The following is a 20,023-nucleotide window of genomic DNA, read 5'->3' on the forward strand; positions in this document are numbered from 1 at the left end:
ACTCTGCTTTTCCAGTAAATTCTGTGCCCCTGACATCATTAACAAAGCCGCTCTTCAGGACAGCAAGATTTGAGCTTGTGTTGAACAGTTTTGCAGGTGAGGATTAGGCATGTTTGGGAGACACTTAACAGGGAAGTTTTCTTCCTGCACTCATGGGTGCATGAAAACAATGATGTCTGTCAGGCTTTTATTTGCATCATTTCACCATCTGTGATGTTTTTAAAAAGTGTGCTTTCATTATAATGTATTAATACAGCAGAATTCTTTTGAAAGAGAATTCTGAAAGTCCTTTCAGACAAATATTTAATATTCTCATTCAGTAACAAAGCTTTTGTCAGGTTAAAGGTAACCCATTTTTCACAGATTGTATATGTTTTTGGAGGGAAAACTACACTCTCTTAGAATTTGCCCAGGTGGTCTGTGATGTATGTAATCAGTGGCCTGATACTTAAAAAAAATAAAAAGATTACTTAATAGAATAAATGAGCATGTCCCATAGAAGCAGATCAACAGAAGTTAAATATCAAAGAATAAACATAGATTGCTTTTCTCTTTAGAGAGTTCTTTTTGAATGAAGTTCCTAGGTTTGGTTCATGCCTATATGTTTCTTACAGTCTATCTAACACACTTGAAATGTGTATTTTGGTAAATACATAGCTTGTCTGTATTCTTAGTGTAACTTCTTGTAGTGATCACGTGGTCTGATGGCTGCCCCGAAGTAGTCACTTAGTAGATGCCTGTTGAGTAGATGTAGTTAGTACCCCACACTTCAGACTGGCATTCATTCTGCTTATATTGCCAGTGAGCATTCTTTTCTTAATCTCACTCACATCTGTCCTCCCCCTGTGCCACTTCTTCTGGAAATTGTGCTCCTAAAGGCAATTTTCCCATCCCAGTGGAGTTTTCTTACTCCTAATCCGTAGGATGCGAGACTTTGGAGCTAATTTATTTGTCCATATGCTTCTTCCTTCAGCATATTATTAAGTGCATTTTGTTGTTTTCGGTGCTGGTTTCTCTCTAATCCTTTGTTTTTCTACTTTCTGTTCCCTTTAGTGTCAGATGTTTCTCTCTCTCTCTCTCTCTCTCTCTCTCGCCTCTGCTCTCTCACTTCTCTCTCTCTCTCTCTCTCTCTCTCTCTCTCTCTCTCTCTCTCCCTCTCTCTCTCTCATTGGTGCTTTCATTTATGGAGCACTTACTTTATTCTGGGATACATTAGTGAGACCCAGTTCTCTCCCTGAATTACAACACTCATAGCACAGACACTCCCCATTTGGCCTCACCCTTCCTGTTCCAGTCTCCTTCTCCCTGGTAGGAACCATCTGTTAGCTGCACTCCTTTCTTGCTCCCCTCTCATCCAAGCTGCTCTTGCTACAGTTCTCTGTCCTATCATCTGAGATTGCCCTTACTTTTCATGGCCTAGTATTTTAAAGTCTGTTATTCTCTAAACGCTTTTTATTTTTTCCTCTTAATATTTTATGAAACAATATCTATTTTGTGCCCATTCAGATTATAACACACTTTTGTTATGCTTTATTCTAGTAATGTCCGCACTGGACATTACTCAAAAAATGTTGGCACACATTTTGGTTTGAAAAGAATACTTTTTGGCTTTTGTCTTGGGTTTTTTTTGGATGATAAAGAACAATGGGGGCATCTGGGTGGCTCAGTTGGTTGAGTGTCCGACCCTTGATTTTTGCTCAGATCATGATCAGGTTCATGAGATTGAGCCCTGCATCGGGCGACATGCTGAACATGGAGCCTGTTTAAGATTGTCTGTCCTCTCTCTGCCCCTCTCCCCTGCTCATGCTCTCACTCGCTCTCTCAAAAAAACAAAACAAAACAAAACAAAACAAAAACAAAACAAGGAAAGTTAATAAAATTACCATATTGTATGGAATAACAGGACTGGGAAGACTGTGCTACTTATTGTCTTTTGTAAATACACATTTGCAGAGGTTCTGATTCAACACATTGTGTTTGTGCATATAGTACATTGCAGCAAAGAGATTCTGGTTTTCATAATATTTGTATCCAACACGTACTCATTTAAAAATAAATCTCAAGTACTGTGAAAGTCAGAAACTTTCATGATGTTTTAAAGTTTAAAAATATTGGTAGGAGGTAAAAGAATCTTGTATTTATTTAAATATATTCCAATACAGATGGTTGGTAACTAAGGAGCATTTTTTTTATGAATACTTCTGTATAAGTCTATGTATTATGTACCAGTTTTGCATGACAGATTAATACAGAACCATTCTTGGAAAGACTTCAATTGAGATGTGTTCAGGATGTACTTAGGAACATTTTAGGAAATAGATCAGGCTGACAGGAAACCGTGGATATGTAGAATTTTTAAAAGCTGGTTTGAAAGTGTCTCAAGTTCTAATTTGGGAACACATTATCAGTTTATTTCAGGAAATCCACATTTAAAGCCTTCACAAAGAGCTATTTGGAGGTGATGCTGTATCATTAGAAAGAAAATGGCATGGATAGGCATGTGTAGTGTTTGAGCATCTGGACAAGAAAATCTTGATGGAATTATCATTGTCCCTAGGTCTATGTGCCTTTTCCAACAATAAAATAAGATTTAATATCCTTATCTGAAACAAAGTTTTTAGACAGGTGACAAAACTTACCATACAAGTAAAGAAAACTTTATTTCTTTAAAAAAAAATTTTTTTTAATGTTTATTTTTGAGAGAGACAGAGACAGAATGCGAGTGGGTTAGGGGCAGAGAGAGAGGAAGACACAGAATCTGAAGCAGGCTCCAGGCTCTGAGCTGTCAGCACAGAGCCTGATGCGGGGCTCGAACCCACAAGCTGCAAGATCATGACCTGAGCTGAAGTCGGATGCTCAACCGACTGAGCCACCCAGGCGCCCCAAGAAAACTTTTATTTCTTTAGTTTATGGTTGTTTAGAGGATGTTTTTCATGTTTTAAAATAAATTGTACTAAATTTTCATTTTTTCTTTCCACTTCAGATGTGGATGTTAGATCCTAATATTTAACTTCTTTAGATACTTTGCCTTCAGTTGGTATAAACAGGCAATATACCTGTATATTATTTTGCCACTAATGAATTTTCTTAACAATGAGAACATTTGAGTATACTGTTGATTACCATACAAAAATAGACATTAATAAAAAACATAAAAGTGAATCTAACGTTTAAACGGTTCTTGTGGGTTACTTTGTGTCATGAAGCAAATAAAGTTTTTTAATCTATGGAGTAACACTTTTAATGTTTTTAACTTAAGAATTGTGATGTTTCATAGTGGAGTTATCTGAGTTATGCTAGACTGCACAGTGACCTCACAGTCTGACCTGGGCTTGAGGAGAGATGGACATGATTCCTCACTATCTCTGTATTTACTGAGGGTTTCACATGAAGGCTATAGTTTTCTCTGTGGCTTAGCTGGCTGTATGAATTAAGTGCTGTTTATGATTTTCTGAAAACAAAAAAAGTAGATTATGGTCATATTGTTGAGTTCTCATTTTTCTCTTTTTCTATTCTAGATTAAAGAGTCCATTGTTGGGGAAATCAGACGGGAAATTGTAAGTGGACTTTTGGCAGCAGTGTCTTCAAGTAAAGCATCTAATTCTAAGCAAGATAGTCATTAAATGGAATTTATAGGTAACATTTTCTGAAATTTTTTGCTTAGCCAATTATAAATTATTACTTATTTTTAATGCTTTGTTTTCTTAGTACCCAGGACTGTTTCTGTGGCTAAATTTTAACTTTTAATCTATATAATATGGTATCCTACAGTGTGAAAAACTACAACCCCTTGCACTGGAAATGCAAGCGAGTGAAATCTGATAATAATAACTTCTAGGGGATTATTAATAGTGTGTTATCTTACTGAAACTTCATTATAGTACTTAAATTAGTACTGGAATTGAGGAAATCAGAACTTTCAGGGGCTCCTGGGTGGCTCAGTCAGTTAAGTGTCTGACTTCAGCTCAGGTTGTAATCTCCCGGTTCATAAGTTCAGGCCCCGCATCAGGCTGTGTGCTGACAGCTCAGAGCCAGGAGCCTGCTTCCAATTCTGTGTCTCCCTCTATCTCTGCCCCTCCCCAGCTTGCATTCTGTCTCTTGCTCTCAAAAATGAATAAACATTAAAAAAATTTTTTGAAAAAAAAATCAGAACTTTCAAACCTGGGTATTATTTTGATAGCATTGATTATAATGCTATTTCAGTGTACAGTTTATGGACCAGCATTTTGAGAATTAATCACAAATTCTTAGTATCATTCTTAATTTTTTTGTCTAAAAGTGTGTGTGTATGTGTGTATACTGTTTATATACATATACTGTATATAGAACATTCTCATCCTGTTTTTGAAGAACTTTTTAATAACGATACTTGAAACATGATTAACGTTCACTTCTCTTTCTTTTGCAAGGTTGGCATGGATCGTGCTAGCTGTGTGATGTTGGAGTGATCAGTGACTGACACTGGTGGAGGTGTTACTTGTGCTTCAGAAGATACTTGCTGCTGAGCTGGGCTACTGTATACAGTGTATAGTGTTTATTTCTTCTATGCATATCTTTTTTAAAAACGTACATAGAAACTTAGGCACTTTGCTGACTTTATTTCTTTTCTAAACTACCAAAATTATAGCCATTTGGAAAGCCTAATATTTATTTGTATGTCACTATTTTCCAGTTGATTACCTATGTAGAATTAATTTTAAAACTTGAAAACTTCCAGATTTAACCAACTTATAAATGACCTATTTCTTCAGACTAGCTTCTTAAAACACTGACCTCTATGAGGTATTTACTGTGCAATAACTGATTCATTTTTTGAGAGCTTGAAGCAACCAATGATTTTCCCTCCACTGCTGTTAATTAGTGTCACTTCCAAGAAGAAAAAACTGTTCTGTTGTAAAAATTGCTCTTAATTCTTGAGGAGGTTACTAATAGCAGTAGGATAGAATTGTATGAGGTTACCTACAACTACTTAATGTTCTTACACTGTAAGCCTTGTTACTTTACCAAGACAAATGTAATTTTATTATAGCTTATGTACTATTTTTCTTTTGGAAACATGCCTTATGTTAAACACTATACTTTTTGCATTGTCCAGACTTCCTATAAGGAGATGTTTCTTCTTCTGTCCTTTAGACTAATTAAGTAGAGTATTGCCAAAATAATGGAGCCTTTGACTTGAATGGATAGAAATGAATAAGCTGGTTTTGTTTTGTTTTTTTCAAAATGAAAGTAATTTAGATTTGTTCTCCTCAAAATAGATGGTTTTAATTCAGTTTTAACCAGTGAGAACTATTTGTTTTTAGGGACAAAAAAAGGAAAGTGGTTTCCTGGTTGGTTTTGTATGTATTAAATAAATGTGTAAAGTAACAACGAAATTTATTGGAATTATTCCTTTAGCATTTATAATTTTCAATTCTTATTCTATTTCTTTGTGTGAAATTTTAATCAAAAGTGGTTGAGATGTTAACAATATTCCTTGAAAGAATATCTAGAAGGTTTATAAATGTTTGAATTATCACACAAAGGCTGATTTCTAAAAATAAAACAATAAAGTATTTATTTTGCCTAATGTCTTTTAATAGTTTCTTTTCTTTTAGTATAATTTGAAGAATTTGGATTAGATTTGATGAGTAACAAATAAGGTCCAAAAGAACTGGAGCATATAGGTAATAGGTTGATGTTCTCATTTCCTAAAGAGGCTTCTATGAAGCTTTGAAAAATACAGCTAAGACTAGACCACCCTGGAGAAAGAGCTTGTACTGATGCCTCTTGGTCTCATCTAGTGTTGTGGTCCTAATGATTACCATCTGAGGCCAAATAAAACTTTCCTTAAAAATTACTGTTAAACTCCAAAGAATAGACATTAGAGTATTATTTTGTTCTTTGGTCAAATTAATTCAATTTAGTTGATTTTGATAATGATACATATAAACCACACACCCCATATTGATAGTAATACAGGCATAAATGCTTTTAACTATTCAGCTTTGTAGCCACTTACAGTTCCTCTCTGACAATACAAGATACCCAGAATCTGATAAAATTAGAGCTATAACAGTTGCAGTAATAGACTGAGCCAATGGGCGAATCATTTTATATAGCATATAAATGAAATAAAATAAACTTCACTGTTAGAGTTTCATCTTTCTTCTCTCCATTTTAAAACTTTGTGTTTAAAAGCCACCAGGCTAGCTGCTGCTATGTAGAAATGAATGAGAGAGGGTCTACAAACTATATGGAAGAACAGGGCATCTTTTTTATATAGGTAAGTTTACAAGTACCAAATGAAAAATACGAAGAATCATGAAAGGAATTTGACAGAGTGTAGCCTGGGAGGTCCAAGAAGTCTTTACCGAGAAGATAATGGTTTGTATAAAGTCTTCTAAAAAAAATTTTTTTTTTTTTAATCTTTATTTTTGAGAGAGAGAGAGAGAGAGGGACAGATTGTGAGCAGGGGAGGAACAGAGAGAGGGAGATACAGAATCTGAAGCAGGCTCCAGCCTCTGAGCTGTCAGCACAGAGCCCAATGTGGGGTTTGAATTCATGAACCGTGAGATCATGACCTGAGCCGAAGTTGGATGCTCAACCGACTGTCACCCAGGTGCCCCTGGTTTGTGTAAAGTCTTAAGAATGGGAGGTGGAAAGGAAGGGGTTAAAATAATCAGTATTAGTAAAGGTTATTCAGAATGTATAAACTGAGTTTGAATTACTCTGTGCACGATGAAGAAATGTTTTTAAGAATCCAAGTTGTCTATAGCTTTCACATACTTTGTTAAAAACCTGAACAAAGAAAGCATAGACGAAAAAGAATCTTGAAAATGGTGATTTGGAAGTTGGGACTCACCGTGAATGATATACCATGGACAAAATTGGGCAGCTTCTCAGACTTGAAGGACATATTGTTCCTCTAAGAACATTCAGTTGAATTTCAGTAACATGTAAAATATGCATTACATCAGCTAAGACTATTTGCTCAGCTGGCCATCTTCAACTTAAAAAAAGACAACTACATATTTTCAGAGCAGTTTTAGGTTTACAACACACTTCAACTTATTTAGAGGACAATGAAAATGTAGTAAAGTGCATGTAAAATAATGTAAAGAAAAAGTACGTTTGAGGGATTCCTGAAGAGGTGATCCTCACCTGTCCAGATGGGTGTGTGGTGCTTGTGGAAGAATAGTACAAATAATACAAAATACAAAAATAATAAAAAACCAATGCATAGGTTCTTTTTTCTTCTGGAAAAGAACTGGTAGCTTCTAGGTAGTGAGAAGAGGAAACATTCTATCTTCTAATTAAAGCTGAGGATCTAAGTTATAGTAAGTTATGTATGACTGGTTTTCAGAATCTTTTATATTAGCACTTAACTCTAGCTGCATTCTAAATGTAGAAAGTTAGGATGTTATATCTCATTAACAGCTCCTCTCCTATATGGTTTTTTATTACCGTTTATTACTGTTAAATTGAGCTCTTTACCTCATTCATTTTATTCTCATTTTCACCACTGATGCTCTTTTACACGTTGAATAAATAATAGCTTGCATACAGAATGTCAGTGTGCTCAGCAATACATTAGAAGTGTACTCAAACATTCGTACCAGTGTCCTATCCTCACAAGGGTCTTTTTAGATTCCCCAAAGGAGACTAAATCTTGTGAACAATGATTAGCTTACTTGCTCACTGTGTTCACTCAAAAGTTTGCTGGATAGCCACCCTTTACAAGGCTCTGAGCTTATGAAGATGGATCTGTAAGGAATAAGATCACATTCCAGGGACAGGCAATAGAGTACATTGTTCAGACCTTTGAAGAAATTGATACTTTTAGGAATTAGATTGTCTCTTTTTTGTCCATTTTTTAAAAATCTAATGAGTTCTTTGGATAAAAAATATATTAAATACATTGTAGGTAATGCAAGTTGTAATGATATGAAAGCTAATACATTTTTAACTTTTAAAAAATTTTTTAATGTTTATTCTTTTTTTAAAATTTGTCTTGCCTTTAATCTTACAACAATTGTTTAAAGTTTTTAGTTAGCAGTTTGTATCTGTATTTCTAGAGAGTTGATTTCTGCTTTTTTTAAAAAAAATATGAAATTTGTCGTCAAATTGGTTTCCATACAACACCCAGTGCTCATCCCAACAGGTGCCCTCCCCAATGCTCATCACCCACTTTCCCCTCCCTCCCACCGCCCATCAACCCTCAGTTTATTCTCAGTTTCCAAGAGTCTCCTATGGTTTGGCTCCCTCCCTCTCTTTTTTTTTCCTTCCCCTCCCCCATGTTCTTCTGTTAAGTTTCTCAGGATCCACATAAGAGTGAAAATATATGGCATCTGTCTTTCTCTGTATGACTTATTTCACTTAGCATAACACTCTCAAGTTCCATCCATGTTGCTACAAAAAGCCATATTTCATTCTTTCTCATTGCCAAGTAGTATTCCATTGTGTATATAAACCACAATTTCTTTATCCATTCGTCAGTTGATGGACATTTAGGCTCTTTCCATAACTTGACTATTGTTGAAAGTGCTGCTATAAACATTGGGGTACAAGTTCCCCTATGCATCAGCACCCCTGTATCCCTTGGGTAAATTCCTAGCAGTGCTATTGCTGGGTCGGTCATAGGGTAGATCTATTTTTAATTTTTTGAAGAACCTCCACAGTATTTTCCAGAGTGGCTGCACCAGTTTGCATTCCCACCAACAGTGCAAGAGTGTTCCCGTTTCTCCACATCCTCTCCAGCATCTATAGTCTCCTGATTTGTTCATTTTAGCCACTCTGACTGGCGTGAGGTGGTATCTCAGTGTGGTTTTGATTTGTATTTCCCTGATGAGGAGTGACGTTGAGCATCTTTTCATGTGTCTGTTGGCCTTCTGGATGTCTTCTTAAGTGTCTATTCATGTTTTCTGCCCACTTCTTCACTGGATTATTTGTTTTTCGGGTATGGAGTTTGGTGAGTTCTTTATAGTATAATTTTGGATACTAGCGCTTTGTCTGATAATGTTTGTTTATTCTTGACACACAGAGAGAGTGTGCGAGCAGGGGAGGGTCAGAGAGGGAGACACAGAATCCGAAGCAGGCTCCAGACTCCAAGCTGTCAGCACAGAGCCCAATGTGGGGCTCGAACTCACTAACTGAGATCATGACCTGAGCCGAATGAAGTTGAATGCTTGCCCGACTGAGCCACCCAGGAGCCCCTGAAAGCTAATACCTTTTGAAAAGTAGACTTCAGAATGATTTAGAAGTGGGACTGAGAAAAGAATGTTGCTTTATTTTAGAAATAAAAATATTTGAAGTAGTGATAAAATATTTTACTTTTTTAATGTTTATTTTTGAGAGAGAGAGAGAGAGAGAGAGTGCAGGGGAGGGGTAGAAAGAGAGGGAGACAAGAGAATCAGAAGCAGGTTCCAGGCTCTGAGCTGTCAGCACAGAGCCCAACGTGGAGCTTGAACTTGGGAACAGTGAGATCGTGACCTGAGCTAAAGTGGGATGCTTAACCGACTGAGCCACCCAGGTGCCCCGAGTAGTGATAAAATATTCTAAGGAAAACTGATTTATCCGTATGCTAAGGAGAAAATAATTAAAGGAAACTTGAGAAGTTACTTTAAATATACTGCTTACATGAGGACCATACAACTATAGAGAAAGCATGCACTTGTAAATATTTGTATGTTCTTGTGGTTTTAGAAAACCTACATTCTGTTGTTTTGATGCCCATATTGATTTAGATTTACAAAAATGTCCTTTGAATCAACCTTGATGTCATACATTTTTTATGAAATCAACAAAAATACTATCTAATGACGAGTGCATTTAATTTGGACACTCAAACGGTATATATAACATCAACAAGAAAGAATGTTTTAAAGCAGAGATTAATGTTTTATGCTAAGTTATTTTCTGTTCTTAATTCTAATGTGCATAAATCTTACAGTTTTCCTAAGAAAGCAATTTGCCATTGTAACACACTTTATAAAGTAAACCTCTTTATAATTTTCTTAGATTCCTTAGTGTTAAATGTTGTATCTTTAGCTTCATAAAATACAGGAAGTGTAAATGCTATTTTTTTGTTCACAAATGCACATATTGATAAAAACATTTATTTACTCCAGTGTAATTAAGCTTAAAGCTAGTCATAAGGAGTGCTTTTGTTAAATAAAAGTGGTTAAACATTGTATTTCTAAAAGTGTTTTCTCAGAAAACAAGGTACCTGATTATTAGAAAGGGTAATAAAATGTTTTAGGCAAGAGAGCTAGTACATATGAGATGCAAGAACATCACTGACTTGATGTACACATTTCCAGTAGTTAAGGCTCAAGCTGCCTTCAAATTTCTGCTACATAGAACTGGGAAGGTGATAACAGTGCCTCTTTTATAGAATTGTTAGATGAATGTAAATGCACTTAGTACCATGCGTGGCACAGCTCAGTAAGGTTTGTGGTGATGGTGGTCATGACGGGTAGAAATAGTGTGTTAGGTATATGAAGTTTGACAAATTGGAAGAGAGAACATGAATTTATAGATCCAGGTCTGAATTTTTCATCTTCATCATGTTCTTTCAAGCAACAGGACCAGAGACTGGCAAAAGACCCCTGATTCTCCTACTATATGAAAGGTGAACACTATTGTATTCAAAACACAATACAAAAGACATTTAGTTCTTTGGAACAAAAATTTTTGCTCATGGAATACCACTTAGAGCAAACCTTAAAATTCACAGAAGTCAAATCACCTCAGATTGTGTAGACATGAAGGTTCTGTTTAAATAGGTGTGGGTCCTATTTTGGGGATCCAATTTTTTGTGTTTCTAGAAGCTTCCAGGTGAGATTGATCCTGCAAGGCTATGAATTGTACTTTTAGTAGCAAGGATTTAGATCAGTGGACTTTATTACCTATGTATGCTAGATGCTTTGAAGGGAGAAATTGGTTAAGCAGGAAAAGGACTTTATATCTCCAAGGAGATGTCACCTAAGAGGCTCCCTTCAGGAAACTTTTCATCACAGCCCCAAATTCAAAATTGAGAACAAAGGTAAGCACAGCACATAAGGAGGAAGCTATGAGGGGAAGTACCTAAGGCCTCATGGAAATGTACAGTCGTCAAGACAGGCCTGTTGGCAACAACAGCAGCCTAAGTGCTATCGTGCTGTTAATGATAACAGGTAATAAGTCTTTATACCATGTTGATTGGAAATTAAGAAAATGCAGACAGTCTGAATGTTTTGAGAGTCAACCACTCAAGAACCAGGATGAGATCTAAAAAGGAATGAACTAGCTTTGGAGATGCTGCAGAAAGAGGAGATCATCTCTAGAGTGTGGAATTTGTTCCAGTCATTGGTGCTTGAAGAAGGTTACCACTCCTTTTGGGAAGGGATTAGTGAATAAAAACAATTACACCTGTGTCAAACACACTGGAATATGTTATTCATGTTTTTGATTAATTGTTTAGTAAATTCATCCTCAGGTGATTCATGGTTTTGTTTGGCACATCGCAAGTAATTCCTTTTATTATTTCTCCAGTCCCGAGGTAAAAATCCCTAAAGGCACTGCAAAACAATTACTATATTATAGTATAGTATAGTATAGTATAGTATAGTATATTTATTATATATTATGTAAGCCTCCTCAGTCTATGAGGACACGTGGTATTGTATTAACGATGATAGACTTTTTTTTTTTTTTTTAATCTTTTTCCATCCCCTCCTCAGGACTGCTGAAGGATATCCTCTTCCGGGAAGAGTGTTTACTTGTATCTCATTCATTTATACTGGAAAGTGCTCAAGAACTATTCATATAGTGATCTCCTCTTCTCTTTATCGGGGGCGATAGTGCTCCGCTGCTCTTCTCCTGGGGTCCCCAACCGGCCAAAGTCCTGATGCTCCCGCGCCCTAGCAAGTGGAGAACTTCTCTTGCTGTCTCACTGTTCACTCCGCTGGCGGCAAAGCAGCACTGCTGATCACCCAGCCTTCTACGTGAATCCCCTGCAAGTGTGTCTTTGATCACTTATGCTTTCACGACCATCTCCAAGGGGCTTGGCCATGGGTGAAAAGCACTTAAAACAGACACGTTGCCGTCCTTCCCATCCCCTGTTCTCCTCCGGTGCCAGCAAGCCCCCTTGCTGTCTTCCAAAACACCAAATTGACCTGGCTAAATATTGAGCGTGAACACACATTAGTGTGCATAGGCACAGACTAGTTCTTTTTTACTCCTGGAAACAGACAAGCATTTAATGACAGATGCCGAACATTCCTATTTTTATCATATTTTAATTTTGAAATTTCACCACAAATTCGTTGAACACACATTGAGTGAATAACTGTCGAGTACAAGGCGCTAATGACAAAGTTGGTTTTTATATGGCCTTAATTTACCGTTTGCTAATTTGCTAATTTTACTAGCATTTGAATCAAGTTTCTCAAGATTCACAAAGGAGAATTTTTACTTTCGTACAATTTTTAATTGTTCTTGTTATCTTTCAAGTGCTATAGAAGAAGCCAAAAGTAGAGCATAAATAATATCACGGATCAGTCAGGTGTAATCCTAATCAATTTTTTAGAATAGATATTAATTTCCTAGAAAAGTGTTTACTTGGTCCATTCTACCTGTGATGCCCATAATGGGAAAGGGAAATGAATGAAACAGCTCATCACTTGTGAAATGTTCTACTTTTTTAGACTCTAGATACACATTTGACAGAAATTATTTGTAGAAAGGCACAACAGCGAAGGAAACTTCATCCATTATGTGAGTTATAGAACACACTTGTAATTATCACTCATGATTTTGGGGACAGTTTCCTAAAATAGGTTTAACCTCCCAAAGCTTTTGGATTTGGATTTGCCCCTCGATAAATGATCTTTTATTATTTTCTAAATTAATGCATTTGTTTAGAAATCCATGTAACAGAATGCCTGGTTTCATAAAAACCAACCCAGAACTCAATAAGGAACATCAGCAAAACTGATAATAGTCCATTTACACTATCTTTTGGTTTATGAATTAGCTGAATTATAGCAAATCTGGCAACAAAGCAAATTTCTTTATAATCTCCAATTAATAACAAAAAAATGGGAAGAGGAAGAGACAGTTGGGGGAATCAGTAATAGCCTGAATTTAAGCCATTTGGTGAGGAAATACTTCTATGATGGAAAAAATCTTAACCACAGGTACCTATTCAGCAATTATACAGATTTCTTTTACACTATGTTCTCAATTTCAGTATTTCCTTTCTGCTTTTATCTTCTTTTTTCACTTCTTTCTCTTCAAGACTTAGAAATTATTTCCTTACAGAGGGATTTTTTTTAATGTGTTTATTTTTGAGGAGAGAGAGTGAGTGAGTGATGGAGGGGTAGAGAGAGGGAGACAGAGGATCTGACACCAGAGAGCCCAATATAGGAATGGAACTCAGGAACCCCAAGTCAAATGCTCAACCAACTAAACCACCCAGGTGCCCCTTTACTGAGGAATTTCTTGCACTCCACGTTTCTGCTCTGAGAATATTGTTTTATTCTTCAAATCTGTGCATTACAGTATCTGATAGAACTGGATTAAATATCACATTTTGCCAACAAATATCCCTTTCAATATCATTCTAGTCTGAACACTAAATTTGACACTTCAGGTTTTATAAAACAAGTTAGGTTTTTATGTGATCTGGGCTGCATGTTTGAGTCTGTACTGCGTTTGCTAAAAATCATTTATGTTTATTTTCAAGAAAATATTGCTAGAAATATACATAACTGAAGGGAGTAGAAGAACATAAGTAAGCATTAAGATGTCCCAGTATAGAGGCAGACAGGCCTCAGTTCCAGGCTTAGCTCTGCCACTTTCTTACTCATTTTAGCCTCACTCTCCTGAAAATAACATCAGCACTTACCTCTTTGGTTTATGAGGGGAGATTAACAAGGCCTAATAACATAAGGATACTTAGCATACTGCCTAGCATATGGTAAGAGCTCAATAAGTATTAGCTATTAGCAAGAGGTAGTAATGATAGAGAAGAGAAAGCACAAACATAGCAGACTATTAAAATATCAGGATATACTGTATTGATTATCTGAATCAACTGAATGAAAATACAGCTGAAGTTATTCCATCTTTATGCTAAACCATTAACTATCAAAATCGTGTGATTTGTCCTGCCCAAGTTTTATTTAATTCAGGAAAAGCTCAATGTTAGATACATTTGTCAGAAGCTTATCTGTTCTGTTATTTTTTTGAAGTTTATTTATTTTGAAAGAGAGAGAGAAGGAGAGGTGGGGGGTGGGGGCGGGTGGTGGGGCGGGGGGAAAGCAGGGGAGAGGCAGAGAGAAAGGGAGAGAGAGACTATCCCAAGCAGGCTCTGAGCGGTCAGCGAGGAACCAGATTCAGAGATCTGTGATTTCACAAACTGCGAGATCATGACCTGAGCTAAAAAGAAAAGTTGAACGCTTAACACACTGAGCCACCCAGGTGCCCCTCTCTTCTCTGTTATTTTTAATACACTTAGCTGGCATCACAATAAATGACCACTTATAATAATTGTCAATGATGAGATACTTTACCCTGTTTCATTTATTTAAAGGATTTAGGGCTTCAGAAAATTAGAATCCTTAGTTTTAGCTATTTTTAGACCTTTGTTGTTTTTTATATAAATGCCCTTGGTAACAACATTCTCTTAGCATAATTCTCCTGTTTCTTTTCCATCTCCCATTTTTAAAAAAGAATCAATGAACAACTGAGTTGAGCTTTTAAAAACCATCTAAGCATAAAAATTCTCAGCTGGACAAGAGCATTGCAGAATGTGTAGTGTGTGAGTTTGTATGTATGTGTACTTATATGCACATAAGCATGGCATGTTGTTTTATTCAGTTTTATAATTGTGTATTTGGAGAAATGTTCTTTTGAAATATATAGAAAACGCAACTTTTTAAAATCTTCTGAACTGGCAGAGTATGGGTTTTAAAAAGTTGAGAAAAACTAGCAAATTAAGCCAATTTAGTATCAATTTAGAAATATTACAAATAAGATGTACTATAATACACAGAGCACATTATAATTTACTTTCGAAAAGTTCTACTATTTGCAATATTATAATTCTAGCTGGTTTGTAATAGCTAAGATATTTTCAAGTTAATATAATTCTGAAGGACACACAATTTAAGGTTGAATCAATATTCAACTCGTAGAAACTACAAATTCTGACACTCTTTAAAGTCACTACAATGGAACAGTCGGCATCTTCTATCTAGAGGGAAGAATTTACAGCTCTGGGTCACAAGGACTGCTAAGGGAGTAATAATTACTTAACCATGACTTGTATATCTTAGAGACTGAAAATCAGGAAGTGTGGACATCAGTATTTCATGACCTTGATATCTCATTACGAGCAAGAAAAAGAAGAGGCACTTTTCAGAAGTTATGGCTACTGTCAACTTCCTGGTTTCTTCTTTAAACAAGGAACATTTAGAGATCTCCAAAATATTCTGGTATAATACTAGAAAAACATGCCGTATGCAGCAGGTGTTTCTTCCCAGCCCACCTATATTTATGCTTGTTGGTATGAAATATCATCATTTCTCAAAGATGATGGGAATTCTAATTAACAATAATGCTGATCTACAAAAATAACTATGAAAAGAACTTCACAATATTTATTACAAGTCTCCGGTTATATAGTTATTAAGATATATATATTTGGCTGCTGCTTGGGAAGAAATGTATAAACGTTTTATATAGTTGAGCTCACATTTATAGATTCTAAGTACATAAAAATACATTTATAGATTGTGCCATGTCATTTCTTTCCCTTCTAGAAAAAATTTTATGTAGAGGCACCTGAGTGACCTAGTCCATTGAGCATCCGACTTCGGTTCAGGTCATGATCTCTGGTTCATGAGTTTGAGCCCCTCATCGGGCTCTGTGCCAACAGCTCAGAGCCTGGAGCCTGCTTCGGATTCTGTCTTCCTTTCTCTCTGCCCCTCCCCCCGCTTGCTCTCTCTCTCTCTCTCTCTCTCTCTCTCAAAAAAAAAAACATTAAAAAAATAAAAAATAAAGTAAATATTATATGCAAATATCATATCATTTGAAGCACGAACCATCTCAGATTACCTTTCATGTTTTTCCCTTTTTGAAACAACTAAGTAGAAGTCCCACCAACTTCCAGTTCCACTTACCAAATACTAATTGTCTTTCTTTGCCAGGTACCTTATTTCTTCACAAGTCCTGAGTGTCTAACTCCTTCATATCTGATCATCTCCACTCCTAATACCTTAATTCAGGCCCTCTTGCTTCTTGCCTTAGTGCACTATTTGCCAACTAGGCCTTTCTGCCTACAGTAGTTCACCCGAGGTCCATATTCCTCCATACTATGAGAGTGAGTGAGCTAAATGTAAATATGCTCTCATCCTTAACCCCTATTGCTCAAAGCCATCCAATGATGTCCCAGTCTTTTTGAGTTAAAGTCCAAATGCACCCCTTTTTGCATCTCCAAGCCTGTATCTGGAAAGCCTGATATAGGCAGCTGTGCCTTGGCCATACTCAACTATGCTGCTCCGTCCTTCCCTGTATTTGCATGTTCTGTTCTTTCTGCTTGGAAATCCTTTCCCTCTTCTCCAATGTAACCCATTGTAAGCATTTCTTCCTCCGAGAAACCCACTGTGGTCTACAAAGTGGACATCACTTCTTTGTCTATGCCTCCACTCTACGAAGTACATACCTTTATGTTTTAGTGTGTGTGTGTGTGTGTGTGTGTGTGTGTGTTGGATGTGCGTGTGTGTGTGTCTTTGTATCAGGTTTATTAAAATATAATTCACATACACTACATTTCACCCATTTCATGTGTAAATTCCATGGTTTTTAATATATTCACAAAGTCGTGCAACAATCATCGCAGTTAATTTTAGAACATTTTATTACCCCAGAATACCCAGTATACATTAGCAGTCACTCCCCATTCTTTCTCAACCCACCTCCATCCTAGGGAAGTGAAATTTACTTTCTGTCTCTATAGATTTGCTTATTCTAGACATCTCATATAAATGGAATAATACGTAACCTTATGTGACTGGCTTCTTTCATTTAACAATATTTTCAAAGTTCACCCATGTCACAGCATGTATCAGCACTTCACATTTTATTGGTAATGATATTCCACTGTACGAATATACCACATTTTGCTTATTCATTCATCATTTGATGGACATTGGGTTGTTTTCACTTTTTTGTCTATTATGAACAATGTTGCTAAGTACTTTCATGTGCAAGCTTTTTTTTAGAATTTTTTTTTTTTTTTTTTTAGAGAGAGCTGGAGAGAGGGGCAGAGGGAGAGGGGGAGAGAGAAAGAGAGAGAGAGAATCTTAAATTTATTTTTAATGTTTATTTTTGACAGAGAGAGACAGAGCATGAGCAGGGGAGGGGCAGAGGGAGAGGGAGACACAGAATCCGAAGCAGGCCCTGGCTCTGAGCTGTCAGCACAGAGCCTGACGTGGGGCTCGATCTCACGAACCTCAAGATCATGACCTGAGCTGAAGTCAGATGCTTAACCGACTGAGCCACCCAGGCGCCCCAAGAGAGAGAGAATCTTAAGCAAGCTCCATGCTCAGCAGGGAGCAAGATGCAGGGCTCCATCCCATGACCCTGGGATCATGACCCGAACTGAAATCAAGAGTCAGCACTCAACTGACTGAGCCACCCAGGTGCCCCTCATGTGCAAGTTTTTGTATGGACATATATTTTTACTTATCTAGGGTAGAAGTGGATTTTCTGGGACATATGGAAAACTGTATGTTTAACTTTTTGAGGAACTTCTATGCTGTTTTCCAAAGTAGCTGGCTAAACATAGTTACCAAAGATTAAATACAGTTACTATATGAGCCATTTTATATCCTTACTAGCACTGTAAGAGAGACCAATTTCTCCACATTCTCCATAAATCGTTTATTATATTATTGTTGTTGTTATTATTATTATTATTCTAACATCCTAATGGATGGGTGATAGTATCTCATTGTGGTTTTGATGGGCATTTTTCTGAATGATACTGAGCATCTTTTCATGTGTTTATTTACCATTTGTAGATCTTCTTTGAAGAAATGTCTATTCATATCCTTTGGCCATTTTGAAAATTGTGTCATTTGTCTTTCTATTATTGAGTTGTAAGAGTTCTTCATATATTCTAGGTGAGTCCTGTATCAGATGTATGATTTATATTTGATTTGCAAAATTTTCCCTCTATTCTGTGTCCTGTCTTTCCACTTTCTTGATGATGTCCTTGAAGCACAGTTTTTAATTTGAATAAAATCATTGCCTAACCAAGGTCATGAAGATTTACTGTTATGTTGTCTTTCAAGAGTTTTATACTTTAAGCCCTTGCATTTAGATCTTTATGGATTTTGAGTTTTAATTTTTATATGCATGAGGTAGAGATCCAACTTCATTAATTTTCATGGAGATATAGTACATACCTTTAATGTTTTTTTCATTTATTTTACTACTGTGTAATTAACTGTATAGTGTATGTCTTTCGAACTACAGTAAGACTGGAACATGCCTTATTTACCTTAGTATACCTAGAATGGTGCTTGGCATGTAGTAGATGTTCAATAAATACTTGTTAAATGGAAGTTAACTGGATGGAAAACTTGACCATTTTTTCATTATTACCATAAAACAGTAAGTTATTTTGACTGAAATATGCAAAATTATTTGATTTTTAGGATAATTATATTTTACAAGGATATGTCTATTTTAGAAGGACACAAAAAGATCCCCAAGCTGGTTTATATCTATAATCCATCTCAACAGATATTGTTCACTTTCAGGGGAACAAAAGCTATATTATAAAATGTTTAATTCTTCTCCATAATTCTGGCATCAGTGACAGGACTGATAAGATTCTTTTATTTTTTAATTTATATGTTAACATACCTCCCCCACCAATATTAATTTCCTTATGCAATCAGTTTTTACTTGATGTAGATTATATTTTCTAAAGATGGGTTCAACAATATCATCCTGTCCCACATAGTCTTCTAAACCTTTGCCACTTCCCCATCAAGAGCTGGAGTTTATATCTCTTTCCTTTGTAAGTGGCTGAAATTTTAAGACTGCTTTGAACAATGGACTATAATAAAAGTGAAGATCTATGATTTTCAAGGTTAGAACATTAAAAAAAATGCCATGCATTGACATTTGGTTCTCTCAGGGTGCTTGATCTGTAAACCCAACCACCGTGCTGTAAGAAAGGCCAACATATCTAGGAAGAAGAGGCCTATGTGAAGAGCAGAAGCTTTGGTCTCTGGCCTTGGATGAATGCCTACCCAACAGACAGCACCAAATTGCCAACCATGAGAATGAGTTTCCTTGAAATAGATTCTCCAGTTGTCAGTCATGCCACCCCAGATACTGCCATATAGAGCTGAGAAAAACTGTCCTTGCTAAGCCTTTTCAATTTGTACATCGATGAACAAAATAAACAATAGATGTTGCTTCAAGCCACTAACTTTTATGCTTCAATATGTAACTGCTACTAATTTTGGAGCCTAGAAATGGGATGCTGCCATAACAGAAACCTAAAATGTAGCACTGGCTTTGGAATTGTACTGTGGGAAGAAGTTGAAATGGTGTTGAGGAGGCTGTTGGTGAAACCCAAAGTGTCTCAAGTAGATTGTTAGTGGAAGCCTAAAAGGCCTAAAAGACTGTCAGAAAAACCTTAAAGGAAACAGAGGAAAATGTTGGAAGCTGAAGGAAGGGGAACTCTTGTTAAGTGATCACAGAGAGTTTGCCAACATAGTCATTTGTGATAATGTGACAAAGAGAAAATGTACCTTTAATAAACTCAAAGATCTAGCTAAGGAGATTTCCAGACAGAATATTCAAAATGTCACCTCATTTTTTTTTCTTATTGCCTACAATAAAATGTGAGGAGAGATGAGCTGAAGAATAAACTATTAAACATAAAAGAGCTAGAACTTACAGGGTTTGAAATAAAATTGTTTCTTATACGCAGATTCTCTAAAAACAGTAACTTAAGAAAATGACTTCTGGAAAA

At 36.2% G+C, this 20,023-nt stretch overlaps 1 protein-coding gene across 3 annotated transcripts in view; it reads left to right on the forward strand.

Moving 5' to 3' along the window:
• Positions 1–5,569, forward strand: part of ITPRID2 (ITPR interacting domain containing 2) — a 39,819-nt gene extending 34,250 nt beyond the window's left edge. For all 3 annotated transcript variants that reach the window (XM_042949312.1, XM_042949313.1, XM_042949315.1), the window contains 2 exons: positions 3,519–3,636; positions 4,410–5,569. In XM_042949312.1, coding sequence (XP_042805246.1) covers positions 3,519–3,623 — 105 coding nt within the window. In that variant the 3' untranslated portion in view covers positions 3,624–3,636; positions 4,410–5,569. The remainder of the gene's footprint in view (positions 1–3,518; positions 3,637–4,409) is intronic.
• Positions 5,570–20,023: the final 14,454 nt, after the last annotated feature.

Source organism: Panthera leo, chromosome C1, assembly GCF_018350215.1.
Source record: "Panthera leo isolate Ple1 chromosome C1, P.leo_Ple1_pat1.1, whole genome shotgun sequence".
Taxonomy (NCBI): Eukaryota; Metazoa; Chordata; class Mammalia; order Carnivora; family Felidae; genus Panthera; species Panthera leo.